At 39.7% G+C, this 20,153-nt stretch overlaps 1 protein-coding gene across 1 annotated transcript in view; it reads left to right on the top strand.

Moving 5' to 3' along the window:
* LOC143924719 (galanin receptor type 1-like) overlaps positions 1-16,989 on the top strand; it is a 110,984-nt gene extending 93,995 nt beyond the window's left edge. The window contains exon 2 of the mRNA XM_077449147.1: positions 11,711-16,989. Within this exon, the coding sequence (XP_077305273.1) occupies positions 11,853-13,154 (1,302 nt within the window). The 5' untranslated portion in view covers positions 11,711-11,852 and the 3' untranslated portion in view covers positions 13,155-16,989. The remainder of the gene's footprint in view (positions 1-11,710) is intronic.
* Positions 16,990-20,153: the final 3,164 nt, after the last annotated feature.

The raw sequence follows: 20,153 nt of genomic DNA, 5'->3' as shown, positions 1-20,153 counted from the left end.
GGGTTTAGGAGCTTTCAAACTTTCAGAGCAGGGGTTTCAGAAACAGTGTAATTTGCCTCCTGGAACTTTTTAAATGTTTTGCTTTTGTATTATATGATGCTATTAGTTGTCTGGTTTATTATTTTTAATGTTTGTGTGTGTTTATTTGTTTAGTTTAATACAATTAAGCTACAATAACTGGCTAGTGAAACAAAGAGTTTTTGCATGGCGGTTTTGCATGCTTTTGTATGATTCTCAGCGGTAAAAATATATTTTTTAAATATTTAACCGCTTGTTGACCAGCTGCCATCATTATATTGTGGCAGGTCAGCACGATCCCGCGAGCCGTCGTAGCTATACGTTGGCCGGAGGGATTGGGATAGCAGTCGCGTGCGCCGATGCACAGCGGGGGTGCCGATGCTCGTGGCCAACGGTCATGATGACCGTCGGGCCACGAGCGATCACTGGCATAAGAGGCAGAACAAAAAAATCCATGTTCTTTTCTGTGAGGAGTGACAGATCGTGCGTTCCTAATAGCTAGGAACCACTGTCTGTCATTTCCTCTGGGTCAGTCCCCTCCTCCTACCGTTAGAAACACAAACAGGGAACACTGTTAACCCCTTCACTGCCAGTGACATTTTTACAGTAATCAGTGCATTTCATAACACTGATTGCTGTATAAATGCAAATGGTCCCAAAAATGTGTCAAAAGTGTCCGATGTGTCCGCCATAATGTCTCAATCCTGATAAAAATCGCATATCGCTGCCATTACTAGTAACAACAAAAATAATAATAAAAATGCTATAAATCTGTCCCCTATTTTGTAGACGCTATAACAAACCTATCAATATAGGCTTATTGCGATTTTATTTTACCAAAAATATATGAAAGAATACATGTCAGCCTAAGCTGAGAAAAAATTTGCTTTTTTTTTTTAAAAATGGAGATATTTATTATAGCATAAAGTATTGTGTTTTTTTCACTCTTTTTTTGTTTATAGCGCAAAAAAATTAAATAACTCAGAGGCGATCAAATACCACCAAAATACCACCAAAAGAAAGCTCTATTTGTGGGAATTTTGTTTGGCTGCAGTGCTGTACGACCGCACAATTGTCAGTTAAAGCGACACAGTGCTGAATCGCAAAAAGTGGCCCGGTCATTCAGCAGCCAAAACTTCCAGGGCTGAAGTGGTTAAATATAAATATATGCTGTAATTATTAATAAATATTTCTGTTTTTACTTTTTATCTTTTCTATATTTCTGCCAGATAAATCCTAAATATTACATATGAATGTTAGCTATGTTTATATCCATCAACAAAAATAGTCTGCTTTTTAAATTTACCTGTCAAGCCTTTGCTCATCTGCTAAGAGAAGCCTGCTATTCACATGCTTAGTAGCTAATGCTGGCATTTACAAACAGAAGTAAAGGAGCCAGGACAGTGACTCTCAGCACTTCCCAATTTTCAATTAGAGGAAAGGGAAATTAGTAATAAGTGTTTATTTGTTAAATAAATATTTTATATTAAAGTGGTGACAAAGTCTTTTTTTAAACTTGTACCTACAGATAAGCCAATAATAAGCCTTAAGTATACACCACATAGATAGCAGAGCTCCCAGGTGCTCGATCCACGGTTAAGTCGGCTGAGTAGAGTAGTGTAGAAAAAATGATCTGCGCTCTAGTTGTTGCTCTTAAAATTTCTTCATTTTATTGAATAGCCACAGTGAACAAATGCAGATTAAGTCAGTTGATGCATTTCAGCCTATAAGGCCTTAGTCATAACCCAATAATAAGGCTTACCTGTAGGTACAGTGAATATCTCCTAAACTCATACTGTTTAGGAGATATTCGCACTGCATGCAGTAGGTGATATCGTTGGCGCAGGAGTGATGTCATTGCAGCTCAGCCAATCAGACGCCGGAGCATTCGAACCTGGAAGGAAGACTCAGTGAAGATGGAAGCCCTGTCAGTGGTGACAGCATGCCGCTGGAGGGCTTTGTTCTAATGTAAGCATTTAACAATGTGCTAGTATGCGATGCATACTAGCACATTATACCATTGCCTTGCAGTGGATTTTTTTTTTTAAAGGCTTAGGTTTGCTACCACTTTAATAATTAAAAAGAAAAATTGATATAACCATATGAAAGAAATTGTAAATTTTCATTTAAATGTATTCTGTTATGCTTTGCTTATGTACTGCACACTGGACACTGCACTCATTGTCATGTACACTATCATGTTTTTATTACATATTTGCATTCTTTTGAGTCCTAGTAAGAAATTAGCCTGCCTAAGTAACGCCTCTTATTGTAAAAGTACAATTGTAATATTAATGTGATACCTACATAAGTATCTGCATAAAAGAACACTTCTATTCCACCAAATAAACAGAACAGTGATTTGGAAAGATGCTGAATGTATTTTTTTTGTGTCTGTTCCTTACTGCAATAGTTATTAATTTCGAACCACTGATCAAATTTGATGATAGGAGTTGCCTATCTTTAATATTCCCAGAACAGTTTAAAGTGTATAACCTTAAAGACATAATTACAAAGTTGACTCAAATCTAATATTTTGCTCGGATAATTTTAGAAAATATGTATGTGTAGTCAGGTGCTTGACTAGAGACAAAGGAGGTTATTTACGAAAGCCAAATCCACTTTGCACTGCAAGTGCACTTGAAAGTGCACTTGGAAGTGCAGTCGTTCTAAATCTAAGGGGTAGATCTGAAATGAGTGGAAGCTCTGACTTGATGGTTGGCAGCCTTGAATCATTGGAGATGAAGTTCCAGAAAGAAACCCTACTATGGCAGTTATTGAACTACTGGACTACAATGTGAGCCGGGTATAAAGAGAGAGTTGTATTTTCACAGGGTGAATACTAAGGGATTTCCTATTTGTTTCAAGAAGACTGAGGTGTGCACATCAATGCTCCTGTGTGTACATCAACCTGCTACTAGTCTGTGGCCGTTTAGTGAGGACTGGAGTTGCTTCAGGCAGATCCAGAAGTGAGGTGACATCTGAACAACAGGACCACTGTTTCTGTATCGCTGGGACTAGTGAGAGGACATTGCTGCCATTAACCTGTTGCTGCTATCAGAGACTGACCACATAGAGACTGGCCCTCTAACTAGCAGCATTATTTACTGCATGCAGACTTTACTAGGAATGTACTCATGTGCACCACCATAAAAAAACTGGGCACCAACAATAACTGGCTGAAGAAATAAGGCTAAAGATTGCTCACTCATATAGCTGCTTCACAAGAGCATTGCCTGTTGTTCATAGTAAGAGGTACCACTTTAGAAAGTCTGACATTTCATTGCTGCCATTCATATACTGTGCACTCAAAAGTGGACATAGCCTACTGTTCACAGAGGACCTATCGCAGTATTTCTAATGCCATTATGTATTGCTGATTTTGAGGATTACAAAGCTTACTATAATTTAGCTGCATAAAACGCCATGCTATGCTGCTTTAGCCTAGTGAACATATTGTCTATTGAACTGTGATTGACTTATTCATTTTCTTATTCATTTATGTGCCTACTTCTATTTACTGCAGCCCGTGACAATATATTGGATTTATTCACCGCTCACCAGTCTGATGTTTGTATTTGATCCTGAACCTTGGTTGTGTGCAGGGTATCTACAGGTATATTTGTGCTCCCAGTTGCAGTGCAGTATCCACTTGCTTAACCTGGTGCATTGGTGGGGCTGAGGTTGTTCTCATAGTCGAGGCAGAAGAACAGAGAATCTACCAAATGGCTCCTGTGGGGGCATCATTCAGGGATATAGCTACATAGTTACATAGTTGGTAAGGTTGAATAAAGACAACAGTCCATTCAGTTCAATCTGTGTAGGTGTATGTGTATAGATAAGATGTACTTCCAAGAGTCTTTTAAAACTATCCATACTTCCTGCCAACACCACCGATTGTGGAAAAGAGTTCAACATCCTTAAGGCCCTGACAGTGAAAAACCTCCTACACAGCTTAAGGTTAAACCGCTTCTCTGCCACTCTCATCCTATGACTCCATGTCTTCTTACACTCCCTGGGACTGAAAAGTTTTATACTTATGCTGGAATCACCGTTGAGATATCTGTATATCGCAATCATATCTCCTCTCAAGCATCTCCTCTCCGGGCAGAATAAATTTGTCTCTTGCAGTTGTTCCTCATAATCGAGGTCCTCCGGTGCCCATATTAATTTAATTGCCCTCCTCTGGACTCTCTCCAGCTCCTGCACATCCTTAGTGAGGAAATTTCATTTTTAATGCATGCTAATATTCTGCGGGCTTTGGTAGCCATAGCTTGACACTGCATGCTATTGCTTAGTTTGTCTTCTAATCTACTAGGACCCCTAGATCCTTCCCCTAGGGATTCTTCCCCTAATGAGTAACTTGCATTTATATTTTTACCCCCCAAGTGCATTGCAGTACATTTTTCAATGTTAAACTTAATTTGCCATGTAGTAGCCCACTCCGTTAATTTATTCAGATCCTCTTGTAAAGTTTCTATATCCTGCTGTGTTGTTATTGTCCTGCATATTTTGTGTCATCTGCAAACACTGAAATCGATCAATTTATCCCTTCCTCTATATCATTTACAAATAAATTAAACACTAACCACCCTAGACCATTCTGAGTATACGTTATTTATCACAACCCTTTGGACACGCCCCCGTAGCCAGTTTTCTATCCAGGTACATACCCTATGGTCCATGCTTACAGACCTCAGCTTGTAGATTAAGTGTTTGTGGGGGACTGTATCAAATGCTTTTGCAAAAATCCAGATATATCACATCCACTCGCTTACCTTTGTCCAGATGGCAGCTCACTTCCTCGTAGAATGTTAATAGGTGGGTTTGGCAAGAACGACCTTTTGTAAATATGTGCTGATTACTGATAATTATACTGTTTTCATGAGCAAATTCTTGGATATGGTCCCTCATCCTCCCCTCAAATAGTTTACAAACTACTGAAGTTAGACTGACAGGCCTATAGTTCCCAGGAATAGATCTCTGTCTTTTTTTGAATATTGGTACCACATGGGCTTTTCGCTTATCAGCTGGTACTAATCCTGTCAGTATGCTATCCATGAAGATTAGGAATAGCGGTCAGGCTATTTCTGACTGAGTTCTTTAAGCCATCTGGTCCCAGTGATTTATTTATGTTAAGCTTCTCTAATCCTTTCCGGATTCTGGCTTCTGTTAGCCACAAGGGTAGATCCTGTAGTGTGTTGCTAACAATACTGTCTTGGTCGATATACCCCTCATTTTCCTGTGTGAAAACCGAGGAGAAGAATGTATTTAGCACAGCTGCCTTCTCCTTGTCATCTGTAACCACCTTCCCTTTACGCTTTGTACTTTTTAAAGGCCATTTTTTTGTCCTTCATATGACATTTTACTTCTTGGTTCAGCCACCCAGGTTTAATCTTTGTTCTATATTTATTACCCCTTGGAATGCACTCGGTGATACATTTTTTATTATATATTCCTAAAACATTGCCATTTTTCCTCTGTGTTCAATAGCTTTGTTCTGAGTGTAGACAACCAAGACAACAACCATAGACAGTCAACATGGACCCTACTACGGTCACTGAGTGGTACCAAGAACAAAATGGTTGACTAGAGTCAAGCATGGTCGTCAACATACCTGCCAACCACTGAACTGAAGGGCAGATCCAATAAACAGTAACGCCACTAGTTTTGAGGAGTGTAAGCCTTAAATGGGACATCCTTGAGGACCAAAAAACTGAGAATCACTGTGAGCTTAAGAGGACCTGCCTCAGAAGCTTTTCACAACCTGAATCTCAGCAAACATGGTATTGCCTATGATTACATTAGTATCCTTCAAGGTGTGTTCTAGGAGAAGGCATCTGACCTCGTGTACCTTTTTGAAGATACATACCAGAATGATGGGGAGAAGCTGTCCAAATACGTGGCTAGTCTTGACAAGATAATGCTTTAGTTATTGCTGAAGAAAGTTATAGCCTCCGGATCAAAAGATGAAGTTTCCCGACGTGACAGGTTTTAGGGGAACTCAACCCTAAGACTCTATAATTTTTCCAGCTGAAAACTTTAGTGGATAGTGGAAACTTGAAGTACACTGAATTATTCAGGACTGTTTGAGACAAGAAAGCCATTCTGGAAAATATAATAAAGAGTACATGATCAGAAGCTGTTGCTGGAGTCAGGGTGATTAGTGCAGTCAATTGCAACTCAGAGATGGAGCTTTTTATAATCCAGATGGCTTATCAAATGGAGATGATGACTCTGCTGGTGATTACAATTTTCACATCGCCTGGCAAGAGTGTTCCAGGGCCCAATCAGTCTTCAAACTCTAAGGCTGTTCCTGCTGAAAAGCTGGCAAGCCAAGCAATTTGTTTCAACTGCAGGGGAGTGGGACACTACAGACAAGTTTAAACAAGCCCACAGAGGTCTGAAAGCCAGCACCAAGACTGAACCGAGTGTCCACATTCCAATCGAAATCTCCAATTCTAAAGAAAGAAAGAAATTACAGTGGAGGCCCAAAGGGCTCACCTGCTGTTTCTGAGAGAATGTCTAATTCGCTCTCCTTGACTTCCACCATACAACCTCACAAAATCAGTCTACACAAACCTCCTGAAACTTCTCATATTGTGTAGAAGGCATCTACACAAAGGCCCTTCTGGATACACAGGGGACACTGCTGTGACAGAACTTCTATGACAGACATCTAAAGCACCTGCCCATACTGAAGTTGGAAGAGCTGGAAAGTTGGAACTCAAAATTTCCCCTAAGATTGACACCTTCCAATCAAGTTGACCTTCGACCCCTCTTTGGCTGGGCAATCAGAGACATTTGGTACATAAGCCGTTGTGTGCCCTTGTCCACCTGGAGCCAATGAGAGTTCCCTGTTAGCAGGAACAAGCACTGATCTCATCAGAAGACTACTCACTCCCCTTGTCTTCAAGCATGACACACCACTGTGTGTAAACCCCATACTACGGTAAGTGTATCCACTACTATCCAGTGTATCCTTGGTTCAAGAACAGAAAGCACCAGCGTAAGGAATGCGGAAGTTGTGGTGGCTAGACAAGCGATGAGAAGATACTGCAGTCAGGGAAAATGGCATGTCTACAAGCTTCAGTCAAGTTCAACTGGGATCAAGCAGGGCCCTTTGTTGTCCTTGAAGCTGATTCTTGGGGAAAGGACACAGGGGTGGACTTGATACCTGAATGAAGTTGTAGTAGTCGACTAGGACCTTGCAACAAAGTCATGGGAAGATTCCTGTCAGTGTTTGCAACATTACTAACTCTCTATTGAGGTTATGGGGCTGAATGCTGATCAAACACATTAATCCAGATTATCTTTAAAAATGAATTTGATGTAGGATGTGCATAAACAAGTTGGTTGATCTGGAAGACCTGCATGAATAATTTGCATAGCTGAAGCAAACAGGCGTCATTCATGAGTTACAAAGTCCTTATGCCTTTCTCATAATGGTAGTGAGGAAGAAGAATGGCTTCCTGAGGATGTGTATCGACCACAGAACACTTAACTGGAGAACTATTTCTGATCAATACACAATCCCACAGAAAAATGATGCTCTTCAATGCCTGTCCAGGGTGAAACGGTTTTGTGCGCTAGAACAGAAGAGTGGCTACTATTAAATACCTATGCATCCCGAAGACAGCCTCCGCCAGAATGATTCTCTTGTTCTCAATGAGTTAACAGTTTGGGAAGTATCCTGCCTATTGAAAAAAAGTTACATTTAACAGAAGTGACATGAAATGAGGTTCAGCATCAGCCATGTAAATGGGAGCTTTCTAGTGTATTTGATGATAAAGGACCCCTGTAAGCAGTAGGATCTCTGTGACACATTTGTAATGTCACTTCTGCTCACCCATCTTACTGGACACTTAGCCAGTTTGATTCCTTCTTCTCTACCGTGTAAAGGATTTGTGCTGATGTGATGAGGAGCTTCTAGATGGGATGGAGTTTAGCACTAAAGAAAGCATTATAAATGCTTCTTCTAAGGGACTAAAGTATTACATTTAACCAGAAATATAATTCCTGACCCAGTAAGGCAGAATTCCATAACATGCATAGATAGGAATGCCAGGGGGTGGCTATGTTATAGGATGTACTGTACTGTCTTAAAAAATGTTTACATTCCATTGCACCTTGAAAATCAAGTGAAAAAGGAGCAAATAAAAATACATCTATACAAGTTAAATAGATGTTACATAGTTAGTTACATAATTGGTCAAGTTGAAAAAAGACACAAGTCCATCTGGTTCAGACAAAAGAATAAAATAATAAATACATTTAATACCTCCTTATACAGAACCCTATGCCCACAGTTGTACCAAAGGAAGGAAAAAAACTTAAACCATGGTCCAATTTACTCCATCAGGGTAAATCAATTCCTTCCCCATGCCCTGAGGCAACTGGATATTCCCTAGAACAAAAATATCTGGTATTATTTCTTGAAAATGTTAATGGGCAATTATAGTCTGTGCATTCAGGAATGCCTTGAGTATCATTCTACTGAGCTGGCTCGAACTAGTTCCTGAAGGAAACCTTTCCATATGTGGTTAAACCTCTTTTCCTCTAGTCTCAAAGAGTGCTTCCTTGACCTTAAAGTAAATAACATAGCACCAAGTTCACTACATGGACCATTTATAGTGATCACATCCACCCTTAATCACTTCTTTTCAGGGGAGAATAAATTGAGTTCAGCTAATCTCTCCTCATGGCTGAGGCTCCTTATGCCTCTTTTCAATGTAGTTTTTTTTCAATGAAAATTCAGAAAGTTTTCATCATTTCTCTTTTCACTTTTTCCTTCATTCATGTGAAACATATTCCAGTCACATATTAGTAAATAGAGTTCTGTATGAACGTGTATTGTGGTTAATTGCAAAAGTAATTACAATGTTCCAAATCACTGAATATGTATTTATATTCATTTAATATTTTATTTCACATTGAAAAATGTCACAGAGTTACAGGTATCAGAGTACTATATGGGGTTCTGAATCCCTCAAAGTCCTGGGTAGCATTTAACAGACACCAACAAGCTGCCACACAGCCAGTCAAATAGGTCAATTACTGCTACTGTATGCATACTAAAAGGGTTCCATTGCTTCAGTATGTCATCTTGGTGCATTTCAGCATTGGCCTTAATAACAAGAGCCACACAGTGAATTAATCTAACTATTAATGATACATTTGTAGGCCACAGATGGCTAACAAAATATACACAAGTTTTTGTTTTTCACTTTCAATAGATTTTTAAAGGGTTTTAAGAACATCAACTTTTGTAATAGAATGGGTGGTTATACAAGTAATGGTCAATGCCAATAGTGAACAATACAGGGCCACATTCAAATACTTAAAAAGTAAAAACAAAATAAGGTTGCATAAAGTCAGTAATATGCCCCGGATGCAGCATTTGGGTCTGGGTATAAAAGTGTTAACAAAGTATGTCACACCCAAGTTAAAGGTGAAATGTAATTTCGCATTAGTAAGAAAACATCACACATTTTGTGTCTTGAGGGGGTGTTTGGCTTCTGGCAAAATGCCAGTGGCGATGTGAGTTAAGGGAAAATTAATGAGTTCCATTTCAAAAAGAGTAGAATAGGAAAAAATCCCCCATCAACAAGAAAATAAAGAGGAGAATGCAGTAGAACGGTTACAAAGGGGGGGTAGGGAGAGGGGATAAGTGGGACAGTTGCGAGAGAAAAGGCAGGGAGGTTGGGGGCATAGGAAAAGGGGGTAAGGACACAAGGGCCTATCTGCATGTGCCCCTCCAAGGTGCGCGACCTACAGGGAGGTATAGTTTACTGTTGGTAATGAAGGGTGTTGTATCCATGTGGACCATACCGCAATAATAATTATTCTGTGTATCTAGGAGAATGCTGGGGAGTTTCAATGTTTTGTTTTCAAATTCACCTTTGGTTATCTTTATGACAAATTTTATATTGTGTGGTGGGAACAGAGAATAATCAACACTGTAATCAGTGTTTAGTACATATCCTATTCACATATCCTATTCACATATCCTATTCACATATCCTATTCACATATCCTATTCACATATCCTATTCACATATCCTATTCACATATCCTATTCACATATCCATGTACAAGCTCCTTCATATCCTTCAAGCCCAACGATAATTGTACAATTGTAAAAATTGCTTACAGGGATGGCTTCAGATGCACTTGAATGAACATAATGCCCAATTTAAGCTATTTTTTTTGTTATGCAGTCAGGCTGCTTAACAAGTAAAGAATATGTGTTTTTTGTGTTCAAAGTGCTTTCAAGTTATATTATACTGGCCTTCGGTAACAGCACATTGAATTTCCAGACTGCTACTCTTACACAAAGCACAACAGTTTAGGCCTCCAGCAGTTTAACATGCCCCCTGCAGGATGCTCCAATCAACCACACATTTCAGGGAACAAGAGGGTTGTTGTTTGGAGATTGGAGAACTGTGCCAGAGAGCCTCCAGCATGCTGCCAGGTCAGGGCAGTTTAATATATCTTGAAATCACTTTTAGCACGTACAAGGAAACACATATTCTTTATTTGTTCTGCAGCCTAACTGCATAATACAAATGTTAAAAATGGCTTCAGTTGGACTTTGATAAGGTAGGGAGTAATGATAATGTACAAAGTTAAACAGGTCAGAAAAAACTCATCTCATTTTAACTGTGATCATTTGAGCATTCAGAGAAAGAAAAATAGTTATGCAGGTCACACATGAGTCGAATCCAAACTAATTTTCTTTCAAAAATCAGACATTTTATGTGTTTTGTGATCCGATGGTGCCACTATTGATTTCAAAATGTAACCAACCAAGTCTTCAATTACACCTCATGTTGCTACAGAATTTTTTTTTGAGGCCGGGAATCTTCTTTTCTTTCTGGGAATTTTCTTTTCTTGCATTCATGTGCATTTCTTTTTGAATTATATTTCTCACACGATTCTCCCATCATTGATTATAAAATCGTTTGTTTGTCAAAAAATTTCCAACATGCCTGATAACTCAAATTTGATGGCCGCACAAAAATCATCCGTTGCTGAGGCCCACTAATGGTGAGAAATTCAAACGAAAATTCTTAGATAAGATTTTCGAAAGAATATTCTTTTGGGATTCAACCCATGTATGGCCGGACTTACTAATTGGTTACTTTGGGTTACTAAACTGTATTGTACTGACCTTGTCCTTATTAAATAAGGAACTGAACACATTTTGGATCTACAGTAAGGTGACCACATAACATTACCCCAATGGAGTTTCAGGTTTACAACTATGTGTGTGAAAACACTGTTACTGGTGTTTTCATGCAGCCAACAGGCACATAGGAAGAGTTAAAAATAGTAAGTGCTCTGATTTACATATCTTTTTCTTACCTATATCCTAGCTCTTATGGGAAACATATAGTCCTGATTTCAAGAATCTTGAAATAGGATGCCAGCAAAATAAAACTATCATGGTTGCTGGTTTAACCAGAGTTCGGCTAAGTAAACACCGTTTTTTAAATCTATAGCTCCCAGCATAGTATTTTGTTGCTCTTGCCAACAAGAGACCATTATGTGATTTGCCTAAACTCATTGTAAATGAACAACACAAGTAACTTAAATAGTTTATTTTGATGTATCTTGTACATATATTCTTGCTCATTTATTTAGGGAAGAAATCTCTTCTAATCTATGTTTATTGCATTTTCTTTTTCAGAGTTGGACATTTTCACTCGCATCATGCAAAGCCAATACAAACCAGGAAAAGACAGTAGAATTGCAAGAGGGGATGCCAAACTGTCCCAATTAAACCTACAGCTAAAATTATCAGTGTGTCGTTTTTCCGCCTAGAGCAAACAATGAATTCCTCTACTGGCTCTCCAGTGTATAACTATTCCACACTAGACTTCTTTATAAAGGCTAATCTGTCCATGCCAATGTTTGGAAATGACAGCAAAGAGCTTGATATGGATGAATTGGAGAAAATGCTGTTCCTCTTTGTTAAAGAACCTGTAACCATCAGCCTTACTGCCATGTATGTCCTATCCTTTGTGGTGGGCATTATTGGAAATATAATGTCTATTAAAGTGCTGACTAGGAAAAGAACTGGTAGGACATCCAGTCTGAGTGCCACTAGAAGCCTTCTGATTAATCTGGCGATTTGTGACCTCATGGTGGTTTGCATCTGCATGCCCATTACAGTTGGGAACTTGATCTACAAAGCCTGGGTATATGGTGACTTCCTCTGTAGAGCAGTACCCTTCATTCAGGCAGTATCTGTGTCAGCCAGTGTGCTTAGTCTCACAGTTATAAGCGTAAACAGGTATTATAATGTACACAATCCACTGAATGCCAGATCATTTTTTACCCAAAGGAAAATATATGGCACCATTGGTGTGGTGTGGGTTCTATCCTCCAGTATTTGCTTGCCTCTCATATTCATGAATAAAAAGGAAGATATTGAGATAGATCCAGCTTTGCCTTCTTTGGTGTTCCCAATCTGTAGAGAGATCTGGCCACATGTTATGTTCAAACAGGCCTACAACTTCCTTTTGTTCTGCTGCTTGTACTGCTTACCTGTCCTTTTCAACTTGTTTATTTGTTTCTTCACAATACGTAAACTGTGGAGCTCTTCTGGAAATTTTAAGGACTGTGACTCCAGGAACCAATCTTTGCCAGTTTCCCGACTTAAGATCAGAAAGAAGATTGCCAAAATGGTGGTTGCTTTGGTGTCACTTTTTGCCATTTCATGGCTTCCTGTCTATATGATGGACATATGGATTGATTTTAGCATCCCAAAACCAACCCAAGATGATACTCCATCACCATGGATCCTTCAGCTGAGACCCTTTGCTCAGTGGCTTGGACTCACCAACTCCAGCCTCAATCCAATTTGTTATTGTTTTGTGGGAGACCTTTATCGGTCAGCCAAACAGATGAAAAGCATATACCACAACAGGATGGTTTCACTGTTTAGTTTCTCCTTTTCTGATAGCTCTCCAACATCAATACCTAAGCTTCTGTCTTACAAAAACTCCTTACATTCCACCAAAAGGTCCAAACTGAACTGCCCCTTGTCAATGGGGGAGAACTGTGAAAGTTGCTACCCGGTGATCAGTGTGTGCGAAACACCTGCTCTTACTAGCCACCCATTGTCCTAGAAGCTAATATGATGGAACAGCACACTAATCATTCACTTTGTAAAGATAGATTGTACAAAAGATTCCACTAATGACTTTCATTTGCATTATAGATCTATGACCCAACCAGACAGATGTGATTGTCAGTAGATTTTGACTGCTTTAAATATTTTATTTCACTTAGTGTGAGTGCTATTGCTCCACTCAAATTTTATCAGAGACACTGCGAGTGTAAAACTGAACATAAGTCAATCTTGTGAAAAACTTCATTATAAAAAGAAAGATGAAACTACTGTTAAACAGATATTATTTTTGTATTTGATTTCGTAGGGTAATGTCTTGGGTTTGTCCTCTTTATCTAAGGCAATGGCAAATTTAGCAATAAATCTAATATTTAAAATATGATTTCATGAACGGTGATATTTAGCAATCTCATAGCAACTATACCTTTAGTAACATATTTATTTTTTATTTTTTGAACTCTTCCGTATTTGATTTATTTTTATTTTTTTTAACTTAAATGCTGCTCTTATTCAAAATGTCTTGTTAGCTACTTGCATAAGGAAAGCCCTAACTGCAGAGCTGCAACTTTATTGCAACATGAAAATAGGAACATCTGCAAAAGCTGAACTGAAAGCAGATAAATACACAGATGAAATATATCTATACAGGAACCATTTTCCAAACATCCACCCAGCACAATCCTGCCTGGAAGGGACTTGTTCCTCCTACAATCTGTTATTTGACAGTAAGCAGATAATTAGAAGACTAATCAGCTGATCCCTCTATCACTTTGCTCTCTCCTCCTATCAGCTTTTCACTCATTAGCACACAAGCACTGCAGCATAACTGAATAGGTCCTTGCCTTGCTTCTCCAAGTCTGAGCTCTGCTGTACAGGGGATTGCAAACAGCTGATACTGGGGAACATTCAGGTACTTATGCTGTGTGAATGTAAAACAACGTACATTAAAGTGTATAATAATAAATACAAAGATACACAAATTTGTAATTTTTTTCCTACAAACAGTATTTAAAGAGGCACTGGTCTCTAGCATTTGTTGATAAAATGATTATATACTGAAAGATCTTTATCCTGTATATGGGTATATGTATACACATGTGCTCATAGCCAAATTAATGTGTCTTCTATATCTGCTGTTCAGCTTCAAAGGGTAACGCCACTTTCATGGAGGGGGAAAAAAAATAGCAAATAAAGCAAAAATAATATAGCATATAGAATTGCGACACGAGTCATATTGTAGTTGAATGTTATTAAAAACGACCTTTCCATTTCACTCTGCAACGCTATCATTTTCTGTAGTAGAAGTGCAATGCAATATAGCTACCTGGAGGTGTTCTGTACAAATAATGTGTACAGAACACCCCCCAGAAACATAATTTCCTGCGTGTGAGATTGGCTCACTGATTTTCCCAGAAGTCTACACTAAGATACAAATCAGATTTTTTTGCATTCCCCTGCAACAGAAATGTCACTTTTGGTAAGATACTCCCAATAGGAAATCACATCTAAAGGGATGCAGATCCTATCACTTTCCTCATTAGGATCCTGATTCTGCAGCAGCTGGTTGATAATTATGAAACCACTCCCATTAGACTCACTTAACACAAGGGGCACAGAGGAACAAACAGTTCTTCAGAATAACAAAATGTAGGAATTTGCAAAAAAAATTGTTAGAATCCTTTAATGTACATAGATCACCCACAGGGGAATGTTTTTTTTTCTCTACAAAAGTGGAGTTATGCTTTAAATTGTCATTAACCACTTCAGCCCTGGAAGGATTTACCCACTTCCTGACCAGGCCATTTTTTGGAATACTGCACTGCGTTGTTTTAACTGACAATTACATGGTCATGCGATGTTGTACCCAAACAAAATTGATGTGATTTTTTTTTCCCACAAATAGAGCTTTCTTTTGGTGGTATTTGATCACCTCTGTGGATTTTATTTTTTGTGCTATAAAAATAATTACAGTTTTGAAAAAAATCCAATATTTTTTACTTTTTGCTATAATAAATATCCAAAAAAACAAACAAAACAAATTTCTTTATCAGTTTATGCCAATATGTATTCTACACATTTTTGGTAAAAAATGTTTTGCAATAAGTATATATTGATTGGTTTGCGCAAAATACGCAATGGCGGTGATCAGTGATTTTTAGCGGGACTGCAACATTTCGGCGGACAGATACGACACTTTTGACACTTTTTTGGGACCATTGACATTTATACAGCGATCAGAGCTAAAAATAACCACTGATTACTGTATACTGGCAGGGAAGGGGTTAACACTAGGGGCAATCAAGGGGTAAAGTGTTCCCTAGGGAGGTGTTTCTAACTGGAGGGGAGGGGACTGACTAGAAGTAGAGAGAGATCGCTGTTCCTGATTACTAGGAATATCAGATCTCTCTCTACTTTCCTGACAGAACTGGGATCTGTCTATTTACATTAACAGATCCCTATTTTGGCTCTCTGGGAAGCGGTCGTGGGTCACCGGCGAACAAACGCGGCCTCCAGACACACACATCGGCTCCGGCGTTGCCCCCTAGAGCTCTCCTATGGCGATTCGTGCAGCCGTGCCAACCTGCCACAGTATAGTGATGGCGACTGGTTGGCAAACAGTTAAATTGAAAACAAATTATACAACCAGAGTTGGTGATTCTGGGTTGAGTAAGGAGCTTGCATTATGTTAAATAATGCATGAAACTGGTCCCTAATTATTAGTTAAACTTATAAGGTATAAAAAAAAAAAACTCTAAGGGCCAGTTCACACCACATGCAGTTCCATGCAGTTCCGTGTTTTCTGCACCAATATAGTCTGCAGAAACCGACCGGAAAACTGACCACTGACTGCATTGTGTGAACTAGAGCCATTGGAATACATGGAAAACACTGTGCATGCATTTTTAGTGCAGAAAAAAAGCGCACGGAACTGCATCTGGTATGAACTGGCCCTCAAGGTCTCTTCACACTAAAATGCAGTGTGGGAAAGGCACAATCAATGCACCGCAGGGGAACACGCTGCCCTTGCGTGACGTGTGCGGGTGCTAAGGCTGGATTCACACCTATGCATTTTTAGTGCTTTTTGCATTTTGCAGATTTCTACTACATTCCATTCACCATGGTTTCCTATGGAATACGTTCTTTTGTGCAAATCTGCAAAATGCAGAAAGCACTAAAATTGCATAGGTGTGAATCCAGCCTTATTGATTTTTAATGGCTCCTCAAATGCATCTTGCAAATGCAGCACGTTTGCAGGCACTAAATCCCACGGTACCACAATACTATGCGGTTTGGTGCTGTGCATTTGGAAAACTTGATGCTTACATACTTTTTCTGCTTTCCAATGCATTTTGCAACCCATTCAGATAAATGACAGACAGCACTGGAATGTGCATTCCAGTGTAAACTGGATCTTAATATTTTTTAAATGATGCATTTTTACAGCTTTACCAAGATACACGTTACTAAGCAACGCATGTAATGATCCTGAATTCATGCTTTGCAAGGAGAGCCCGAGAAAAAAATGACCTTGTCTTAAATGTAGAAAACTATTTTGTACTGTATATTACAATTAAACTTAAAGCAGTGTTTGTAACATTCACTGCAGATGAATCTACCTGCTACATTTTTTTACAGTGATCGATTCACCTGCAGTGAATTTTTGGTGACTGTGACATTCACTGCTTGTAAATATGTTTCATAATATATTGGTGTACAAAAAGTGAGAACGGCTAAAAAAAAGTATTTGAAGGGCAGCACAATAGTTATGAATGATCTGAGATGTCTAGCCATACTAAATACTTGGATTTGTCTGTATTTTTCATAAGCATTAAATAAACAATTTTATACAAAACATAAGCATGGTGTTACTTGTGGTTTGCTTTGCATAAAAATTTTTGCACTTTAAAGTGTTACTAAACCCAGGACCCTGCATTCACTATATCTGGTCTTCTACAGTGCACAAAACATAGAAATGCAATTATTTTAGTAAATTTAAACTGCTAAATATCTTTTTTTCTCATCCGCAGTATATAGCAGTCTTGTGACTTTTATTAGTGTGTGATTACAGCTTGTAGGATGAGTTTTCTTTCTCCTCTGACTGTCCTATGAGGCTGCATGACCCCTGACCCTCTGTCTGGACATTGCTGATTGGCCCTGTGTGGATCAAATGCACCCTCCCAAGAAAACTCTCTAGCAATACACACCAAACTGAGCATGTGCAGAGTGCCCCCAAGCCTCTGTTCTGTCAGAAGTTGGAATAGGGACAGTGGAAGAAGGGGAGGATCAGACAAGACAGGATCAAACAGCCTTTTTATACAATGTAGAGGACTAACCACTTAGGCTCCACAGTGAGAATAACAAGCATGCTTTATTGCATATGCAAACTGATTTTACTGTTGTGGGCTTAGTAACACTTTCAGGCCTGTTGTAGACAGCTGTAATGTTGAGCATATGGGCATACAGAGCAAAATCTATTTGTTGTTGTTGCACCTGGGAAAGCACTGTCCTTGCATAACTGTCTGGACCAGCATGGGTTTACACATGCATATCTGTGTATTTTTCATAACGAACATTTTTAAAAATGTATCCATATGCATGCACAGCTATGCGCCAGTGCCGACAGTTACGTGCAAACAGCATTTTCTGTAATGCAGTCTTATTAGTTAAAATATGCTGCAGCTATTGGTCCTTGTAAAGGCAGAAGTTTTTGTGATCATAATGCATTCTATGCATTAAGATAAAAAGCCTTCTGTGTGCAGCAGCCCCCCTAATACTTACCTGAGCCCCATCTAGATCTAGAGATGTTGTAGGAGTGTCTTGGCAGAATTCAAAGCACTATTGTGAGCAAACTCTGCCCACGGTAAGAGGTCTGATCAGAAATATAGCAATGTAGGAATTGCTCCAAGGACTGATTGGCTCATTTTGCCACAATCACCTTGGGTAGCCCATGTAAGCGAAAATGGAAGCCAGTTCCTTAGAAGTGGGCAACTGGGGAATACAATGATACATTTTCGAGAACCGGTCAACCACCATAAGGATAACTGTGTTGCCCTGGGAGTCAGGTAACTCCACAATGAAATCCATAGGCAGGTGGGGGGCCCAGGGCCTCTCTCCATTGGGTATGGGTTGTAGGAGGCCCACCAGAGGGTGTTGTGGAGTCTTACTCTGAGCACACACAGGACAGGCAGCTACGAAGGCAGTTATATCAGCATGTAGACTAGGCCACCAGAATTGTTTGGGAATGGCCCAAAAGAGTTGATTCTTCCCAGGGTGGCCAGCAGCCTTGGGAGAATGATAAGTCTGGAGCATGGCAGTACGGAGACTCTCTGGGACAAATCGGCGGTCACAGGGATTTCTCAGGAGGAGCATGAACCTGAGCAGCAATAATTTTGTCACCCAAAGTAGAAGTGAGACTGGTACGAAGGAGGAATTACAGAACCCTGAACCGACTCCATCTTGGAAGTAGAGGAAACAAAGTGTCAGCCCTTACATTCTTAGTACCAGGTAAGAATGAAACAATGTAATTGAAACTAGACAAGAAAAGAGCCTATCTCTCCCTTCTGGGAGAGAGGCATTTAGCCTCAGACAAGAATGGGATTTTGTTATGGTCAGTAAGAATGAGAACACGCACAGTGGTACCTTCGAGGAGATGTCTCCATTATTTCAGGGCTAAAATGATCACTAACAGCTCTCTGTCACCAATCTCGTAATTGCACTCCGCAGGTAACAATTTCTTGGAAAATTGTCCACAAGGATGCATAGCACTTTCAGAGGTAGGACGTTGAGACAGAAGGGAGCCAACTTCAGTCTCAGAAGCATCAACCTCAGGGAGGAATAAACTTCCGATAATAGTTGGCAAAGCCAAGAAAACACTGCGGGTCGGGGCCACTGTAGGTCTGCTTAAAGTTTCTCTGGGTCCATCGAAAAACCAGCAGTGGAAATGACATAACCCAGGAATTTAACCTGTTCACGATGGAATTTGCATGTCTCCAATTTACAATAGAGATAGCTCTCTCTTCGTTTCTGAAGCACACGACAGACATCTGTGTGATGGCTCTCCAGAGACTTGAAAAATATGAGGATATCATCAAGATAAACCACTACACATAACTGCAACAAATCTCAGAGGACATGGTTAATAAATTCCTGGAAAACTGCCAGGGCATTACAAAGGCCAAAAGGCATTACTAGGTACTCATAGTGCCCTGTTCTGGTATTAAATGCAGTTTTCCACTTGTTGCCCTCCTTAATCATCATGAGATTGTTTGCCCCTCTCAAATCAAGCTTTGTGAAAACCGTTGCTCCCTTGAGGCAGTCAAATAATTCCGTAATCAATGGAATCGGTTAGGCATTCTTAATTGTGAAACAATTGAGGCCCCTGCAATCAATACAAGGTCTCAGTTCACCACTCTTTTTCTTCACAAAGAAGAAACCAGCACCAGCAGGAGCCGAGGATTTGCAGATGAAACCTCGAGAAAGTGCGTCTGCAACATACTCCTGGGCACGAGGGGTATGACACCAGGTTGAAGGTCAATTGCGCAATCATGCAACCAGTGTGGAGGCAAACTACCGGCTTGACCTTTGTAAAAGAGATTACTAAAATTGCGGTACTCTTCTGGCAGGGAGGAGAGAGAAGAAGTGCACAGGACCTTGGCTACCTTCTGGAAGCATGTCTTACTGCATTGTGACTAGAAGAGAACCTCAGCACGGAGCCAATCAAAAGAGGGATTGTGCCTCTGTAACCAAGGATAACTAATAACCAGTGGAAAATTAGGTGAGGAAATAACTTGGAAATGGATTATCTCATGGTGAAGAGCCCCTACGCCCATGGACAATGGAACAGTCTCATTAGTCACAGGCTGTAGAGGTCTCCCGTCAAGAGCCTTAATGGCAAGTGGAGTGTCACGCAGCTGCAGCTAAATTGAGTGCTTCAATACAAAGGCAGCATAAATGAACAGGCCTGCAGCCCCTGAGTCGATTAGAGCCTGTATCTCGA

The sequence above is a fragment of the Lithobates pipiens genome, unplaced genomic scaffold (genome assembly GCF_037356315.1).
Source record: "Lithobates pipiens isolate NorthernLeopardFrog02 unplaced genomic scaffold, aLitPip1_a1.2 Scaffold_22, whole genome shotgun sequence".
Classification (NCBI taxonomy): Eukaryota; Metazoa; Chordata; class Amphibia; order Anura; family Ranidae; genus Lithobates; species Lithobates pipiens.
This window is presented reverse-complemented; position numbering and strand designations above follow the sequence as displayed.